The sequence below is a fragment of the Malus sylvestris genome, chromosome 6 (assembly GCF_916048215.2).
Source record: "Malus sylvestris chromosome 6, drMalSylv7.2, whole genome shotgun sequence".
Classification (NCBI taxonomy): Eukaryota; Viridiplantae; Streptophyta; class Magnoliopsida; order Rosales; family Rosaceae; genus Malus; species Malus sylvestris.
In genome coordinates, this window is record NC_062265.1 from 309,490 (window position 1) to 328,712 (window position 19,223).

Sequence of the window (19,223 nt, forward strand, 5' to 3'; positions counted from 1 at the left end):
TTTTGACATTGAACTCCTTCAACTATTGCGTTATAAAGAGCTCATTGTATACAATGGGTATCACGGGGCAACAATCCTTGTTCTTGTTGCATCTGGTAAATTATACCTTAACTTGCTTGAGGCATCAGCTTCTAGATTGTGGTTACCAACAGTTGAAACATTTAGCAGTTATAAATGTCCCAAAGGGCGCACAAACTTGGACACGATTGCTTACTCGCATCATAATTATAATATAAATAGAATTAGATCAAATGACTGCTTATATATGCAATGTTTTTCAACTCATATGAAACACATGAGCAAATCAACGCTAATTTTTCGATTACACAAACAACATGATCAACAAGAACGTGGTCAGATTAGAGCCAAGTCAAGTAAGAGACATGATATATCAGCAACTAAAGCCGCGTACAAAAAACTCTCAATCACTGCCCATCATGGTGGTTAGATTTGGAGTTTCAGAAAATATCAATCTCAATTATCTATATACTATTTCCAATTGACAAAGGCACCTCGCTCTCTAATTGTCTCCTTTTTCACTGGAACTTCCACCCTTTTGATCCGTTCTTTCCAAAGTAGCATTTTTCTCCAAGCTCTCAGAATCCTTTTCCTTCTCCAATTCTTTGGCAACCTCCTTCTCAGCTGCCTCCTCAGCCCTCAGAATGGGCAGATAGTAATCTGAATGAGCCTGCATACACTTCTTCAATGTTGCGGTGACCTCAAAGCACTTTTCAACAACATCCTCCTTTGTCTTCTCAGACTCCCTAACGCACTCTTCCCAAGCTATGAAACTCTCCTTGCACCCTCCCCCTTTCATGAACAAGCAAAAGCCACACTCTCCCTCCTCCTCTTCCTCTTCTTCCTCCATAACATTCTCTGATTGGCCTTCATCTTCCTGACGCTTCTCTTCTTCTAGGGTTTTGTTATCCAATTGGGGATCTAAGGAATGTTTTGGATTTTGCTTGTCTGGGGTTTTAGAATCTGAATCGGCCAGGTGGGGATTTGATGAGTTTGGTGGTGAGCCAGCCTTATGAGAATCAGTGGGAATCGTTGAGTTGGACGAGGGCGGGTCAGGATTTTCTGTAGTGGAAGACAAAACACTCCCCATGGCTCCTCAAAACCTCCTGAATGTAACGTCAACGGGATGATCAAAATTTGATGTCAACTATATACCTTAGTTAATAGAACTACAGTAATTGCATATTAGAAGCACAACAAAATAAAATCATGTTTAGAATTGATTATATTGTATTTGATTAAAGAAAAATAGCAGTGATTAAGGTGACACATGCATTCGACTTACAAGCAAGCAATACTATGACAATAAAAAAAAATACAATCAACCCAGACAAGTACCATAAAAGAATTTATTAGGCATTCAAAGAGTTTTCTCATTTACCTTCCCTCAAACAAAGGAACCAAATTACAAAAAGAATGCTATGTAAAGGAATTTAAAATGGTGATAAGAATGTCGTATCATGTAGGGTTTACATTAACAGAACATTAAAAACCTCATAGAGGACTCAGACTACTGAAACTACTTGAGACTGAAATATATCTCTCTTCACAAAGCATTACTAGATAAAAGTTAAGAATAAAAAAATATCAACCCTTCAAGCAAGTTTTTTTTTTTTTTTTTCGGCCTGAGAACTAACATTGCTTCTTCCTAAAGTACTACAAGAAAAGGTCGTACCCAGTGCACAAGGCTCCCGCTTTACGCAGGGTCTGGGAGAGGTGAATGTCGGCTAGCCTTACCCCCATTTATGGAGAGGCTGCTCCCAAGTCTCGAACCCGAGACCTACCGCTCATGGGCGAAGGCACTTGCCATCGCACCAAGTGCGACCTCTTTTCCTAAAGTACTACAAGAGACATCAAAAATTCATTTACATTTTCAATTTCATTCTTTAAACACAAATATATCTTGGTGTGAAAAAGCAGCCATAATCCACTTTTATTTTCCAAGTTTTTGCATTTAGAGAAATATCAGTGCCCAGTTTTCTATTATTTTGTATGTTCCATATGTAGAAAATCATTGTGGCTTTCTGCTCAAACCTTTTGGCCAAGCTTCCACTAAACAACAAAGGCCAGCTACATATAGATTATGGCCAAGCAAATGACCAACCTTACATACTTTTATTTTCAAGCAACAATACATGAATACTCTTTCAGGCTTATTGTACAGATACGGCTCTCTTTTGAGAATCCACACAAAATGCATGAGTGCAATAAAGGGCTGTTTAATGAAGATTCAAATTGAGGAGTTGCATTTCGGCTGTTAGATGAGCTGTTTACACAGAGGCTATTATGCATCTACATGATCCATATTGTATATGAACTAGCGACTAGAATTTGCAAGTCCTCAAGCTAGATCCTCAACATAAATCTTCATCAGAATGCCACCTTGTATGTATAAGATTTAAGGACACACAGTTCAAGAATGTATTGTATAATATGATACCACATTAAACATACCTCAGCAAGGCTGTGTATTGTTTAATCCAAAAACACAATTAAAATGAATCAATGTAAAACACAACCTGTCCAACCTAAGCTTTATACAATTACATTTTTTCTTGGCTTAGATTGTGAGAATCACAAATACCATTAACTGTTATTTCAATCGGTTCATTTCCTAAAATTACATTTTCCTTGGCTTCATAGAACTTTCTACTTGTTAGAATAAAAATTGAACTTTCAAGTATTTGATCTGTGGAGTTCCATAACATTCTACAAAGCTAAATTCTGCACAGCAATTTGGAGTGTGAACTTTTCATATGAAATATAGAGTGCATTCGAAAATTAGTATTATTAAGTATGTTGAATGACCGACTGCATAATGCAAGTACGCAATTAACATGAATGGATGAATGAGATTGAGAATAATAAGCCTTCAATCACAGAGATAAATTCAATGACAACTTCAATTTCAGACATATAACGAAAACAACAACATCAACAACACTACTAGGCGATCAAATAGAAGAAATAAAAGGCAGAAGAGGAACTTACAGCAGTAAGCTCTCTGATTCGGTGGCCTTTGGGCAGCCACGCTTCGCGACGACGGACTTTGGCGGCACGGAAAGGCAGCTAAGGAAAAGGCGGCGATGGGTCTGATGAATAATACACGGAAAGAGAGAGGGTTTAAAGGCGGAGTCGCTAAAGGCAGTCTAAAGCCCAAAGCGTGAGCGACACTCCAACGCTTTTTTTCTGAGGAAATCGATCTTCCAAAACTCATTTATGTTGTTTTTTTTACTCGTTTGTTTGTTTGTTAGAACTGGGCCTAAAGGCTTAACAACTCATTCTGAGTAATGAGGCCCAAAAACTTAAACCGGGTATTAAGGCCCACTCTACCTACTAGCGCATTTTTATTGTTTATGGTGATTAACTACGGTTTACACTAAACAAAATCATTTATATCCTAAAATGAAATGACAAGAAACGACAGCAATGTGAACAACATAAACGAGTAAAAAAAACCCAAAAGACAAAACAGAAAAAGGAAAATACATCAATGTTGTTGTTGCTGCAACTAGGTTGTAAGTCAACTCAAAACAGTTTAAACTCGTACCGGTTCAGCTCAATTAAGCAACTCAAAATTTTACAAGGCAACTCGAGATAGACTTGAGTTCGGCTCGGGCATTCAGTATATTTGGAGGCCCAAGTCCAACTAACGTTGTCGTTCTTCGGCGTGCGTGAGAGGGTGTTAGGTGGGAGACCCAGTGCCAGAGCGCAGCATTGTTTTTCAGTTACAGGCAGTTTGGTAAGACAGGGGGCAGACTTGAATTTACTGGAATAGCCTTGACAGGATATTCAAATCGAATGTGCGCATGCTTCCATTTCCATCCTCCAGTCAATGACCGGTCTGACCAAGATCTGTCATTTATCAAATTAGCCTCTCACCTTTCTCATACATATGTTTGCCCCCAACAACTCCTCATCTTAATCTTCAAAGATTTTCTTCTTTCAATTTCGATCATTATTATTATATAACTAGTGCTGCTACACAACACGTGTTGGGACTTGGGCGGTCATCATAATAATTTTATTATATAAAATCATACAAATAATGATAAAATTATATAAAAATCATAAGTTATTCATATCCTCTGTTTGCTTTATGTCTTTTTATTTTATTTTAAGTACATCGATATTTTTTTATACTAATAGGAGGGAGAGTTCGGTAAAACTATATAATGGACAGTTTAATTTGATATCGAATTTGTCATCTATGAGATTCGAACCTAAAACATTTCACTTTTAAGTGAAAAAGAATATCACTAAATTGTAGTACTTTATGTCTTTTTAATTATATTCGAGAGTTTCGAACCCAAAAAATCAACTGATAATACCAATTTTACCACTTGGATAACCCCAACGGCTCCTTGTTACTTTCTCTTTAATAATAAAGTATTGTTGCGGCGTTGTGTTTGTAATACAATTCCTTTTAACAAAAACCATTGTGCAGCCTTTTGTATTAGAAAAGCAGATGAGGATTATGTGACCAATATGCTTTTGTATTAGAAAAACAGATAAGGATTATGTCACCAATATGCTTTCGTATTAGAAAAACAGATAAGGATTATGTCACCAATAAAAACAAGATGCAATTGAGGGTATAAACTTGAATGGCATGCGATAAATTGACAACCTAATTATTTAGGGAGATTAGTATATATAAAAACACATGACAAAAGATCTTCGCATAATGTGATCTATGCACATGATGATAGAAAAGTTAATTTAACTTTTTCTCTTGTTTTTATATCTTTATAAATTTTATATTTTTGAATTTATTGGTTTGGGCAAAACCTTGTGCAATAGGGGGAAGGGTTGATTTGGGGAGAAAAACGGGTACATTGGTTTTATAGATGTTTGTAAAATATTTAGATATTTAGACAGATTTTATGCATGTTTTTATATAATTGACACAAAACTCTATAGTGATACTCTATCTGACTCATGCAAGTTGCTCACGTGTTGGGAGAAGGGATTGCAACGACAAGTAAAAAAGCATAGGGTATGTGGACATTTTTATTTCTCACACTCCTCTCATTTTTCAGCCGCTAGACCGAATAAATTGAAGAAGTTCAATAGACAAAAATTAACAAGAGTGTGTGAAAGATAAAAAGTGGAGGTGGGAAATAGCACAACGCAAAGTATAATTAGAGGTACAATTTAAAACCAAAACTTGAACCTCCAATAAGAAGTCAAAGATCATGAAGAAAGTTTGATTTCACTATAAAACAAATTAACAATATGTGGAGTAATTCACTTACTTATAAGTCCATGCAAGCCCCTTATTCCATGTGGGATTTGTTTTCGGAAGATTCAAACATAAGGCATCTTTGAGCATTGAAGAGTTGATCAAATGACAAATTTAAATAAAAAAAAATCTATCGATAAAAGACCAAACAAGAAAGAAATTTATTATTGATTTGATAATAATTATTCCGTGAATCATGCCTTACTATTTTTTCTTGGGGAATAAGCTTAAAATATCAGTTGTTACAAAACCAGGGAAAAGAATGGACGAGAATCATAATAGAAGAAAGTTGGGGCAAATCAGTCAATCAGAAAATATAGTTGATGGCAAGGCCGTAAGAAAAGAAAAATAGCAGGGGAATTTGGAGTTAAAAACGTGGAGAGCAGATGTGAAAGGTATCGGGTTGGTAGTATCGCCAATGGCCGGGCCCTTTTTGCACTCTATAAAAGCCGTCTTTTGAAAGGCCCGTTATCACCTTCACCGCAGTAGTTTTGCTTTACACCAAACACCACACCCACCAAATTCTCTCTCTCTCTCTCTCTCTCTCTCTCTCTCTCCCCCCAAATCGGCCGGCGCCATGGATTCCGACTACGGCATTCCCAGAGAGCTCTCTGATCTTCAGAAACTCCGATCCCAATACCAACCCGAGCTTCCTCCTTGCCTCCAGGTCCCTCTCTCTCTCTCTCTCTCTATATATATATTTATATACCTCGATTCTGTCGTTATTACTTTTAATTTTCTAGTTCTGGATCCAGTTACAGTTGGATCTATTTGGTAGGATTGAAGCGAGCTGAATTGATTTGTTTTGGTTATTATTGTTTATATTGTGTTTTTGCTGATTTATTATTTGTTACTAGCATTGCCTGCTCAGTAACTGTTGCAAATTTGCTACTGATTCTTTGAATTTTTGGTAGCATGGTTTTTCGATACAGTAGTAGCATGATTTAGTCTTAGAGTTTCTATCCAACATGCAATTACATATAAGAATCATGTCCATGGCGTTACCGTGCTACCTCACTCTAAAATCTGAATGTTTGACTTAAGTTTAATACTGTTTGACTTGATATACTATAAGAACGGACTTTTTAAGTGTATTTCCTATGCATCTCTGATTGATTAGAGGATTTCCGTTCATAATTGTCTAGATTTCCGGGGTTGATCGACTATGTTTTAATGGGGTGACTGGTGAATCCATCTCTTACTCCCCCCGGCTGTTGAGATTTTTACTAATGGTCGTGTTTGTTTGTTATACATTGTCATCTCGCAGGGAGCTACCGTGAGGGTTGAATTTGGTGATACAACCACATCTTTAGATCCCACCGATTCCCACACCATCAGTCGCTACTTTCCCCACACTTACGGTCAGCCTTTGGCTCACTTTCTCAGGGCAACTGCCAAAGTCCCTGGTGCTCAGGTTATTACTGAGCATCCCCCTGTTAGGTATGCACATATGTTGCAATTATAACCAGTTGTGTAATAATTATACTACTTCCCACCCCATTGGTGGCGGTGTTTGAGTTATTTCAATGATATAAATGGAATTAAATATTTTTAAGTATTGCTTAAGTATTCAATTTCTTCTATTTGAACAGGGTGGGAGTTGTCTTTTGTGGGAGACAATCACCCGGAGGACATAATGTTATATGGGGTCTTCACAACGCTCTAAAAGTTCACAACCCTAACAATACCTTACTTGGGTTTTTGGGTATGCACTTATTTCGTTTTGGTCATTGTATCTAAATTTTCTGTTGTTTGCATTGGGTTATTGTTTTGTGTATGTGTAAAGTCATTTGATTAGTTGCTGTTGATTTTTCTGGAATCTTGTATTTCTCACTCATTAAGGAAGTTGACATTACTTATGACACACTTTTATCTGTTAACAGGGGGTTCTGAAGGTTTGTTTGCACAAAAAACTCTTGAGATAACAGATGAAATTCTTGCAACCTACAAAAACCAAGGTAGGTAGTGATAGGAAGATAATTTCCCGTGTGAAGGAATACTTTTTTTATTGTTAAAACTTATGAGTTGTGATATGCTTTCGCTATACCAGGTGGTTATGATTTGCTGGGAAGGACAAAAGACCAAATTAGAACAGTTGAGCAAGTCAACGCTACACTTACCGCATGCAAGGATTTGAAATTGGATGGCCTTGTCATTATTGGAGGTAATTGATGATTATGATTTTGGTAGTTTTTTTCTACGAACGACAGGATATTCTACATTAAACTATGGGGAGGGGGATTCGAACACGGGACCTCGGATGCAAGGGCGAATGCTCTTAACCAACTGAGCTACAAGCCACTTGCCTTATGATTTTGGTAGTTGGTTGATGTGCTTTTATTTGCATAAGTTAAATTCTTAAGTTGGTTTTCTTGAAGGTGTGACATCAAATACCGATGCCGCCCAGCTTGCAGAGACATTTGCGGAAGCAAAATGCTCAACAAAGGTACTTTTCACATGATATTTTGTATCGTTACTTAATTGTTTGCTGAGGTTCTTTTTGTATGTGGCAATGTAGTTGTAGTTTATATTTTACTCTTGTAATGTAGCTGTCTACATCTCACCTTATGTAAGTTATAGATATGTGGTACCACAATATTGATTGAATTTTTTTAATTTTTGCAGGTGGTTGGTGTTCCTGTCACTTTGAATGGAGATCTTAAGAACCAGTTTGTCGAAGCAAATGTTGGTTTTGATACAATATGTAAGGTACGAGTCAAATTATTTTGACCCTTTTTATCTGCAAGTGAAAGGCACTCTCTTGGGGGATGGAGGAGCTTTATCAGCTTCCTGTTACTATCATCTTTATGTTTTTTTGGTGGGTCTTTTTAAGTTACTTTAAAAGGGAATGTTTGTTATTTATCATTAGACTCCATGTTTTTTCCTCAGTATGGTTGTGTAACACTGGTCGATTCCTTTCCAACTGAAAAAGAAAGACTGTTTGAACTTTTTTTGCTGGTCATAGAATAACCATGTAGTCTTGTTTGGGTTTTTGTACATTGTTGCACATAGTTATATGAATTGAATTTTATACTCTCCTTTACTCAGGTCAATTCCCAATTAATCAGCAATATGTGCACTGATGCTCTTTCGGCAGAGAAGGTAATGTACCTGAATCGTAATTTGCTTCTTCTGAGTGAACTTGTCATTCCCTAGTCTCTGTTATGTTCTTTTATTATATTATTTTGGTTCTGTGCACCACAACTTTATTTATGCTGACCTCCTGTGGCTCTCTTTTTCTAGTATTATTATTTCATTCGACTCATGGGCCGGAAGGCATCACATGTTGCGTTGGAGTGCACCCTCCAGTCCCATCCAAATTTGGTTAGCGTTCCTTGTCCGCGGCTGATTTAATCTAAATGTCATTAAAATCCTGTACTTTTCCTGAGTTATTTTTTTCAATATTAAATTATATGTTTTTTGCAGGTTATTCTTGGTGAGGAGGTGGCGGCATCAAAGCTAACTCTTTTTGACATTACAACACAAATTTGTGATGCAGTGGAAGCCCGTGCAGCACAAGGTTTGAAATAAGTTCAGTTGCTTTCTTGTCATTGTGGGGTTTTATGTCTCCGTGCTCCTGTCCTAACTCATTTTCATCTTGTTCAGACAAGAATCATGGTGTCATCCTATTACCTGAAGGACTCATAGAAAGCATTCCTGAGGTGTATGCCCTCTTGAAGGTAACTCGTGCAAATTTTTTTCTCTCTCCCACACGTGACAACTTTCCAATGACATTTTTCGTTCTTTGTGTTTTATTCAAGAATCAGTATACCATTAGGTGATGCATTTGATTTCCATTCGCTGGAAAAGCAATTTTATTTTCCTATGGTTATTCCTTGTAATTTTGGCCTTAGTTTATAACTTTATATGTTCATACTGGAGTCTTTTTCCTTGCAGGAAATTCATGGTTTGCACAGGCAAGGAGTATCTGCTGATAAAATTTCTACTCAACTTTCACCTTGGGCATCTGCATTGTTTGAATTCTTGCCACCATTTATCAAGAAACAGGTTACAACTCTGCTGCTTGTCCTGAGGTTTCCACAAAAAAAAAAAAAACGGTTGTCTAGACACTTTTATGGCTGTCATTTAGTTGATCTCGATGAATAATAGGGTCCAATTTTTTGTTTTTTTGTTGCAGGTACTACTTTTGCCTGAATCAGATGACTCTGCGCAACTATCCCAGGTAATTGGCTGCATATTTACCCGTATTTTCTTAATGGAATTACTCATCTATAGATACTTGATCTCTTCTTTTTTTCTCATGTACAGATTGAGACAGAGAAACTTCTTGCACATCTTGTGGAGGGGGAAATGAATAAGCGTCAGGTATGATCTCTCTCTCTCTCAACAGTTTTTGTATGTGCATGTCCAGATCTTGGTGATGTGACTAATGTCTATTTGTATTTTCTGTCTTTGTTCTCTATATAGGCAGAAAGTTTTTAGTAGATTGAGTTAAGAAAGTTCTATGTGTTTATTCACTAACTTTTATTGCTTATGTGTTTGGTTATTTGAGCAGAAAGAGGGCACATACAAGGGGAAGAAATTTAATGCTATATGCCACTTCTTCGGTTATCAGGCTCGGGGGTCTTTACCATCAAAGTTCGATTGTGACTATGCTTATGTATGCTACTGTCTAGGGTGCTCCGTCTCTTCAGCCTTTATTCTATTATTATGCTTCTTTTTAATGTGATTAATGCCCTTGCAGGTTCTAGGGCACATTGGCTACCATATTCTCGCAGCTGGTTTGAATGGTTACATGGCAACTATAACTAACTTGAGGAATCCTGTGAATAAGTGGCGTTGTGGTGCTGCTCCACTTACTGTACGGATTTCTTTTTCTATAATGCGGTTTTCTTAATTATCATATTATGGTTCCTTGGGGTGTTTTATTGATTTGGGGCATTGACTCCTCTGACTGGATTTGATTGACATTGTTAGGCAATGATGACTGTTAAGCGTTGGGCTCAAAATCCTGGGACTGCTTCAATTGGAAAACCAGCTATTCATCCCGCTACTGTAGATTTGAAAGGCAAAGCATATGAGTAAGTCACAATCTGGGTCTTGTTTATATCAAACTCAAAATGTTAATCTGAGAATGAATAGTCATCTCTGATTCCACTGTGCCTTTTGACTTTGGTTGCAGCTTGTTGAGGCAAAATGCTACAAAATTCCTGCTTGATGATATCTACAGAAACCCAGGGCCTCTGCAGTTTGATGGCCCTGGTGCCGATTCTAAGGCTGTATCACTATGTGTTGAAGACCAGGATTACATGGGGCGTATAAAGAAACTGCAGGAGTATCTTGACAAGGTACTCAAAATGCTACACACTCTTGTTTCTCGGTGCTGTTTTCTTTGTTTTACACAAGCCGGGAACACGGCCCGGTACACTATCATAATACAATTGGTTGGAAACTTGACCGGGTCATGTTCCTGACACATTGAAAAATCTCACGTTTGACACATACGCATTAGGAAATTATAGTGAATCGTGTGAGAATGCTAGTCTCATATAGTTGAAAATCTGCACGAGAGGATGGATAAGCAGGTCCTTGTGTTATATTTTAATCATGAATGCTGTTAAATTTGGTCGGCCTGGATTGTATTGCATTCATGACTTTCGTTCTCATGGTTTCCTTGTCTTGTCTTGCTTCAGATTCGAACCATTGTAAAGCCTGGGTGCTCGCAAGAGGTTCTGAAAGCAGCTTTGAGTGTGATGGCGTCTGTGACAGAAGTCCTCTCGGTTATGTCCTCATCACCTATCAATGGCCAATCGACCCTTTAATTGTATACTTAGTGTTCAATAGACCTTTACTGGTGCTGATAACTATTGTACACTGAATTCTAAATTTCTTCGGCATCGTCATGTCTAGTGTTTTTTGGCCAGTATGCGGAAATGTAGGTTCCCAACTGTGGAATTACTGGAATAATCAGGTTTTGTTTTTGCTTTCGACGCAACTTTGTTTTCCGTAAAATAAATATTGAGGATTGTACTTTGAAATTTTGGAACTGATGAAATGATGTTTGTGAGTCACTAAGGTCTCTTTTGGGTTCATCTCTTTCTTAATATTTTTGCACTACATTGATGACAGTTGGCTCCACTCCCACTGGAAAAGTATATTATTTTGTGCTCCTGTCACGTTGACACAAGTTTCATGTTCTTTCTTAGCCTTAAAGACACAGACTTCACTTGGTATACTTGACGGTGTACAAGTTAAGTAGTTGATATTTCTAGACACGCCGGCAAAGGTGGTGGACGTTCTCCTCCGCCAGCTTAACCTTGTCTGCAACCGAGCCCACAAACCCGCAAATTTACACACAAAAAACATAAGAAGAAACGCCCAATGTCTTCGTATTCTTCTTAAAAAAAAATGTTTTGATTCACATTCCAACGCATACTTTTCCCTACTACCATCAAATTCCACACTATCTACGTACACTTCACATCAACTTCCATATCCGTTTGTTGCTAGCACCAAATATCATTTAAGCAAAAATATATCTAATGATGCTTGTTACTAGCGCTACGATGGAGTAGTAGTATGGCCCTTGTTTTAGATTCAACTCTTTTATTTTAAATGACGACTTGGATGCTGAAGAAGAAAAGTTGCAATGCTCATGTTATCAAAACAAAAATAATGAACACTTTCAACATTATATCATACATATTCCTGTTCTCCTCAATCTTACTGTTCAAAGAAACAACGATCACTTACAGTTGGATCACAATTTACTTGGACTACAAGGTCTAGAAAAAAAGGGACTAATCTCGTGTATCCCAAATATTTTTATTCTCTTAATCCAAACATTCTCATATCCAAAATAGGATAAAATTGTGTCAAAAGCAACCATGTATCGTTATATAAGTGAAGAGTATCTCACTAGTTACATAGAGATACGCAGTGTACTGTGTACCACATCCTGTGTTCCGAATATACTGAAAAATCTATCCCAAAATATGAAGTGAAAGAAAGTTTGGTGGCAGGATGCGCCCTGAGGATTCTTGCCGAATCTTCTTTGTGAGGATCTCGGAGATTCTTAAATCATATTTGTTCATTGTACATCGTGCGCTCGGAAATTATTGTAAAATTTTTTTATTTAAAATTGAATATAAACAGTACCTGACGAAAATTAACTACACGATATACAATGAAGTATGTGATTGGAAGATGTCCGGAAATGATTCTCTCTCCAGGATGTGGGCATGTAATGGAATGTAAGGCAGCCAGGTAATCAAGTAGACCGCAGACCTGCGTATCATTAGATCATTACCAACCACCGCATAAGAAAAGGAAACTTCCATCTTCCTCTACAACACCCAAAACTGTCCCCCCGCCCGAACTGAGAGACAAACTCGTGTTAAAACTTAAAACCCTCCAACTCAAACCCCCGAAATTCCCTCTCTCTCTCTCAAACTCATCAGACTGTCAGACACTCAACCGAAACTGCAAAGCTCTGTACTTTGTTTCATCTCACATTTCCATCAAAAATGCAAAACCCTAAATTAAGAAACTTGAATATCAGCTGCGGTGTTCTGGTCCTTTGAAGCTCGCCTGCAACTGCAACTTCCCACATCCTCCTCCTGTTGCTTAGTGAAGCTCTCTCTCTCCGGTCAGTTACTTCGCTTTCTCTCTCTTCCACTACCCCTGTAGGCTGTAGATGTAGACTGCCAGTGGGTTTTAATTTTCATATAATTAGTTGAAGAAGGTATCCAAATTACTGGAGAAATTAGAGACTAGATAAATTGTATTCAGCGATGGACTCTGAGCCTCTCAACATTGACTCTGACAACCAAGTGGTGGAATTTGGCGAAGAAGATGACGCCGCCACCGCCACCGCCCTCCACTTACAACACACTGATCATAGCTATGGTATTTTCGATGATCACTTGGTTCAACCCTCTAATTCTCCTAGGTCTCGTGATGATTTCCCTAATGGGGATGGGGACCCCAGTCTTGAACCCTACGAGGGCATGGAATTCGACTCTGAACAGGCCTCCCGCATTTTCTATAATTCTTATGCCCGTCGAGTTGGTTTCAGCACCCGCGTCAGCGTCTACCAGCGCTCCCGTCGCGATGGCTCCATCATATGCCGCCAAATTGTCTGCTCCCGTGAAGGCTTTCGCCGCGATGGTGGTGAAAATAGGTCCAAGCGCCAGCGTACGGTTACTAGAGTTGGTTGTAAAGCACAGATGACCGTCAAGAAACAGACTTCAGGACGATGGGCTGTTTCAAAGCTGGTAAAGGAACATAACCATGAGCTTGTGCCTCCGGATAGGGTGCATTGTCTCCGTTCGCATAGGCATGTCTCTGGTCCTGCTCGAAGCCTGATTGATACCCTTCAAGCGGCTGGCATGGGTCCTAGTGGAGTGATGTCTGTGCTTATCAAGGAGTCAGGTGGAATTAATAACGTTGGTTTCACAAAAGTTGATTGCCAGAACTATATGAGTAGCAGCAGGCAGAGAACTCTTGGGAGTGGGGGTCAGGTTGTTTTTGACTATTTGAAGCGAATGCAGGTCGAGGATCCTGATTTCTTTTGTGCCGTCCAGGGTGATTTTGAGAACTCGACCGGAAACATTTTCTGGGCTGATGCAAATTCGAGAATGAATTATGACTACTTTGGAGACACTGTTACATTTGACACAACTTATAGGACAAACCGATACCGTGTCCCATTTGCCCCTTTTACTGGGTGGAATCATCACGGACAGCCTGTTTTATTTGGATGCGCATTACTCCTTAATGAGTCAGAGTCCTCATTTGTTTGGCTCTTCCAGACTTGGCTAGCTGCGATGTCTAGCCGCCATCCTGTTTCACTCACAACAGACCAGGATAGAATCATTCGGGCTGCTGTTGTGCATGTATTCCCTGGAACTCGCCACCGGTTTTGTAAATGGAACGTATTCAGAGAAGCTCAGGAGAAATTGTCCGACATATACCACTCACACCCCACCTTTGAAACTGAATTGCTGAAGTGCATCAATGTGACAGAGACAATTGAGGAATTTGAGTCATGTTGGGAGTCCCTTGTTCAAAGATATGATCTTGGGGATAATGAGTGGCTTCAGTCAATATACGATGCTCGGCAACAATGGGTGCCAGTTTTTCTCCAGGATACATTTTTTGGTGAGATGTCAGCAACCCAAGGAAGTGATAATATAAACTCATATTTTGATGGCTATATAAACGCATCAACTAACATTCAGGTGCTGATAAAGCAGTATGAAAAAGCAATTGCCACTCGCCATGAAAAGGAAGTAAAGGCTGATTATGATACAATGAACAGCTCTCCGATTCTGAGGACGCCATCTCCAATGGAAAAACAAGCTGCCAAACTTTATACAAGGATAATATTCATGAAATTCCAAGAGGAATTAGTCGAGACACTTGCTTATCCTGCAACTGTGGTTGATGATACAGGATCAGAAACCATGTATGGGGTGGCAAAATTTGGGGAAGACCACAAGGTGCACTCTGTTAAGTTCAATGTTTTTGAGAAGAAAGCCCGTTGCAGCTGCCAATTGTTTGAGTTTTCAGGCATTATATGTAGGCACATATTAGCAGTCTTCCGAGTAACCAATGTTCTTACGCTTCCATCACACTATGTATTAAAACGTTGGACAAAAAATGCCAAAAGTGGAGTTGTATGGGATGAGAACACTCTTGGATTGCCAAATGATTCTCAAGATTCCACTGCTGCTCGGTATGACAATCTACGCAGGGAAGCAATCAAATATGTAGAAGAAGGGGCTGAATCTGTGCATGTTTATAATGTGGCAATGGATGCTCTTCGTGAAGCTGCAAATGAGGTTGCCGCAGCAAAGAATCATGGTCTTGCAATTGCACAAAATACCCCAGTAAATTGCAGTCAGAAACTTCAGTCTTGTACCATGGTAAGTTATTTTCTTGGAAGTCGGAAGAGGGTTCTCTTTGCTGGGTCTCTGCATTGTAAAACTTTGTTGTTTGTTTTCAAAACATAATTGTGTACTCGATGTTCTGTGTATCTCTTCAGTATAGATCCTTTCTCTTTTTCTTTGGCTGCAGGTCCTTTCTCGAAAACTGTCTAAAGCAAAATCTGAAATGATATTTGAGATATCATAAATTTGCATTTTTTTTTTTGTTGAAGATAAATTGTCATATTTAAAATATAGTAGAAAGTAGTTTTTCGTTTCTAAAGCAAAAGCGTAGACTACTTTTCTTGCACATCTTAATTTGATAGGAACTGAGTGATACTTCTAGGGCAATTGGGTCATTGGTTTTTGGTAGATTTTCTGTCTTTTGATTAGTGATGCTGAATGGTTTTAGAAATTGTTCCAACTTCCAAGTCCAAATTTCTTCACAGAATTCTACATTACCTACCTCCTTTTGTTGTTTCATGCATTTGATTTGGTTTGTTGCTTTCTTCTAGCTTTGCATGTAGCATGTACGCGTCTTCTTCTACTGATTATTGTCCCTTCTTTTGAATTTTGTAGGATCAGGACAAGAAACTTGAAGAGTTGGCAGCTGAGTTGGAAATTTCAAGTCAGCAATGTGAAGCATTCAGAGAAAAGCTACTCGCTGTTTTGAAAGATATGGAAGAACAGAAGTTAAAGATATCAGTAAATGTTCAGAATGTAAGGCTAAACCTAAAAGTTTAGAAACCTTTACATTCATGTATACAAGAAAAACAGGTGGAAAAGGGAGTTGGCATTCTTCACCGTTGCACGCAGCATGTTTAGTTGCTGGTTAGTGATAGATTGGTACGTAGTAGTTGTAACGTTACATATGTAGAGTTGTAACTGGAGGTAGTGTTTATGTAGTGGATGTAGAAACAAATAACTGTTGATGTTTTTCCTTTTGTATTGTATTGTGTATATAAAGGTTTTGGTAGAAACTTTTGTGTTCTCTCCTCAATGACAAATTCTTTTTGTTTGTTTTGTTTTCCACGTGTCATAAAATAAGTGGATGACATGTGGAGTACCGCTTGAATACATGATGCTCGAGAAAAATCTCTCCTCCACGTATATTATCTCTGCTCCTTGTTTCCTGAGAAGGCTGAGAGTCAATTGCAAATAAATGTGGAGTTTGAACTTTGAAGAGTGTTAGGAAGTCATCTTCTCGGATGTTGGCCCTCCGAGTGTCACCTCTCTCCCACTCTTAGATTTACAAAATTTCCATCCAAACATTATGTTCATATTTATCACCTAAACTTAACGTGCGCCACTTGAGGTTGAGAGGGGTAGATGAGTCATTGCCATTCAGATATTGGCAAATAAAACTTGTTCGAGGAAAAATTGAGTTTTGGTCGTATCTACTTTCAATTAAGGAAGAATCAGGATAGCTTGGCAAACACTATTAACTAATTTGAACATAATTTTTTAAGTAATGATGAGGAATATTAACTATTTATAAAAATTCAAAGACAGTAATCGACTGAATTAAAAGTTATGACATAATTTGGTTAAAGTGGTACAAGTTTAGAGAATAAATTTACGAAAAGATAAACTAAATAAGAGATCAAACGTGCGTGTATCTAAGACGTATTGTAATATTAGGCCACCAAATTGGGTTTTGTGTGGCGATAGAATGGTCCAAATTTAGAATGGCAGGAAACCGGAAGTAGCCCCCGGAAAGGGAAAAGAAGGTGTGACTCGGACAATTTGAATTTCGAAAAGAGTTGCCCGTTGAACCAAACATCTTAAATTTCCGTCAATACCCTTCCCATTTAACGGATATATAACTTAGACGCTCTGCCCTCCCCCCTTTGTCATTTGAACCGTTTGAAATCAGCAACCAGCAAATCAAGAAACAAGAGAGAGAAAGAGAGAAAAATGGAGATGATCGGAGGAGCGGCGAATAAAGGAGCGTCGGCGATGGAGGCGTTCGAGAAGCTGGAGAAGGTGGGAGAAGGGACTTACGGGAAGGTGTACAGAGCGAGAGAGAAGGCGACTGGGAAGATCGTGGCCCTCAAGAAAACTCGCCTCCACGAGGACGAGGAAGGCGTCCCTCCCACCACTCTCCGCGAAGTCTCCATTCTCCGCATGCTCTCCAGAGACCCCCACATCGTCAAGTTCGTATCCTTTCTTCCCTCTCTCTCTCTCTCTTTCTTTAGTTCTACAAATTAGGGTGTGATTTCTTTCTTGTATTTACGGAAATGAAATCTTCAATTGATTGAATTGGGTTTTCTTCTCTTTTCTGTAAATCAATTGATTTGGGTTTTCTTCTTTTCTGTAAAGTTGATTGATTTGGCTGGTTAATTGTGAATTAACGAAACCCTAAACCCCAATTCCATAATAGGCTGATGGATGTGAAACAAGGGCAGAACAAGGAGGGAAAGACCGTACTCTACTTGGTGTTCGAGTACATGGACACTGATCTCAAGAAATTCATCCGCACCTTCCGTCAATCTGGAGAGCACATTCCGTCCCCCACCGTTAAGGTCTGCTCTTTAATTTGCTTTTCCCCCAAATGTTTATTCCCAATCAACTTAATCACGCATGAAATTTTGGTAATTGAAATGGTGATTTATGATGATGCAGAGCCTGATGTTCCAACTCTGCAAAGGTGTTGCCTTTTGCCATGGTCATGGAATTTTGCACAGGTGACCTTTTTTCAATTAACTCCCAAACCACTTGATGTTTCTAATCTTTTCTATGTGGTTTGTTTCTCCGTCTGAGTTTTCTTTTAAGTTTGTTTGATTTGTTTTAATGCCATTTATGCAGGGATCTTAAGCCTCACAATCTTCTCATGGACCGCAAGTCTATGATGCTTAAAATTGCGGACCTTGGACTTGCTAGAGCTTTTACTGTGCCACTCAAGAAGTATACTCATGAGGTAGTTAATGTGTTTGCTTTTGGTTATGAGTTATCTTGTTGCTTTTGACAGTAGCTAATGACTTTGTGCAATAACGGCTGCAGATATTGACCCTCTGGTATAGGGCTCCAGAAGTTCTTCTGGGAGCTACACATTACTCAACTGCAGTGGATATTTGGTCTGTTGGCTGTATATTTGGTACTCATCTGTTCCTTATTTGATTTTAATGTTTGAATCTCGAAATTTATGCCATTGTTTTAACAGTCTATACAATTGTTTCTGAATTGTAGCTGAGCTTGTCACGAAGCAAGCACTCTTCCCTGGGGATTCTGAACTGCAGCAGCTCCTACATATATTCAGGTTCGCTAATATTATTTCCACTTCCCCATTACCGAAATTGTGCCAATTACTTGTATAAATGTCAATTAGCCTAGTTCTTTTGCTTATGGATCTTTGATGCAGGTTGTTGGGCACTCCAAATGAGGTGGTGTGGCCAGGTGTAAGCAAGCTTAAGGACTGGCATGAGTACCCCCAGTGGAGTCCCCAAAGTTTGTTGAAGGCTGTTCCCAATTTGGACGAGATGGGGCTGGATTTGTTGTTGGTACGCCAGCTTTTGCTTTACTTGATTTGTGGTACTTTATAGAGTGTTCTGCTAATCTACATGGTGATGAATACTAGTTCTAAATATGTTGTTTATGCTTGCAGCAAATGTTGCAATACGATCCTGCAAAACGCATTTCAGCAAAGACAGCTATGGAGCACCCTTACTTTGATGGTTTGAACAAGGATTCTCTCTGAAGAAGCACGATGAAGCATTTGTGGATCGGGATGGCTAGCAGAGAAGCGCTCTGTACTACTGAAGTTTATTTGCTTTCCACAAGCACGCAGTTGTGCTAAATCTTTAGGATGGCTAACTAGTAAGGATTCCGAGTGGTGTGGTGTTTACAATATGCAAGTAGCTTTCCTCAAGCATATTTCTATTCAACTAGGACATTGATTGATGTAACGTTTTGCTTTAATCACGTTTTGCTGTACGGTTTTACATTCGGGCCACTAAGCTTTGCCAAATGAAAACTCACGGGCTCCTGCTCCGATCAAATTGACCAGTCATTGTTCCTGCTCCAGAAATATGTGCTGCTGATTGCACCAATCTTACTTATGCCTTCCCAAG

At 38.8% G+C, this 19,223-nt stretch overlaps 4 protein-coding genes across 4 annotated transcripts; 3 read left to right on the forward strand and 1 right to left on the reverse strand.

Moving 5' to 3' along the window:
* Positions 1-242: 242 nt before the first annotated feature.
* Positions 243-3,210, reverse strand: LOC126626362 (uncharacterized). The gene is made up of 2 exons (XM_050295677.1): positions 3,010-3,210; positions 243-1,124 (listed from the first exon to the last, which is right to left on the reverse strand). Exon 2 carries the CDS (start codon positions 1,106-1,108, stop codon positions 521-523), a length of 588 nt encoding a protein of 195 aa, XP_050151634.1. The 5' UTR covers positions 1,109-1,124; positions 3,010-3,210; the 3' UTR covers positions 243-520.
* Positions 3,211-5,720: 2,510 nt separating this feature from the next.
* On the forward strand, positions 5,721-11,295 carry LOC126626365 (pyrophosphate--fructose 6-phosphate 1-phosphotransferase subunit alpha). The gene is made up of 19 exons (XM_050295682.1): positions 5,721-5,930; positions 6,531-6,703; positions 6,856-6,968; positions 7,147-7,221; positions 7,314-7,427; positions 7,642-7,709; positions 7,889-7,972; positions 8,312-8,365; positions 8,507-8,587; positions 8,690-8,783; positions 8,870-8,943; positions 9,161-9,271; positions 9,402-9,446; positions 9,533-9,589; positions 9,780-9,884; positions 9,969-10,085; positions 10,202-10,305; positions 10,407-10,572; positions 10,918-11,295. The coding sequence occupies exons 1-19, from the start codon at positions 5,841-5,843 to the stop codon at positions 11,044-11,046; spliced, it is 1,854 nt and encodes a 617-aa protein (XP_050151639.1). The 5' UTR covers positions 5,721-5,840; the 3' UTR covers positions 11,047-11,295.
* A 1,210-nt stretch (positions 11,296-12,505) lies between these two features.
* LOC126626364 (protein FAR1-RELATED SEQUENCE 5-like) lies at positions 12,506-16,133 on the forward strand. The gene is made up of 2 exons (XM_050295681.1): positions 12,506-15,153; positions 15,733-16,133. Exons 1-2 carry the CDS (start codon positions 13,018-13,020, stop codon positions 15,895-15,897), a joined length of 2,301 nt encoding a protein of 766 aa, XP_050151638.1. The 5' UTR covers positions 12,506-13,017; the 3' UTR covers positions 15,898-16,133.
* A 768-nt stretch (positions 16,134-16,901) lies between these two features.
* On the forward strand, positions 16,902-19,180 carry LOC126626377 (cyclin-dependent kinase B2-2-like). The gene is made up of 8 exons (XM_050295699.1): positions 16,902-17,309; positions 17,537-17,678; positions 17,779-17,840; positions 17,962-18,073; positions 18,157-18,250; positions 18,343-18,412; positions 18,515-18,653; positions 18,758-19,180. The coding sequence occupies exons 1-8, from the start codon at positions 17,071-17,073 to the stop codon at positions 18,848-18,850; spliced, it is 951 nt and encodes a 316-aa protein (XP_050151656.1). The 5' UTR covers positions 16,902-17,070; the 3' UTR covers positions 18,851-19,180.
* The last annotated feature ends 43 nt before the right edge of the window (positions 19,181-19,223 follow it).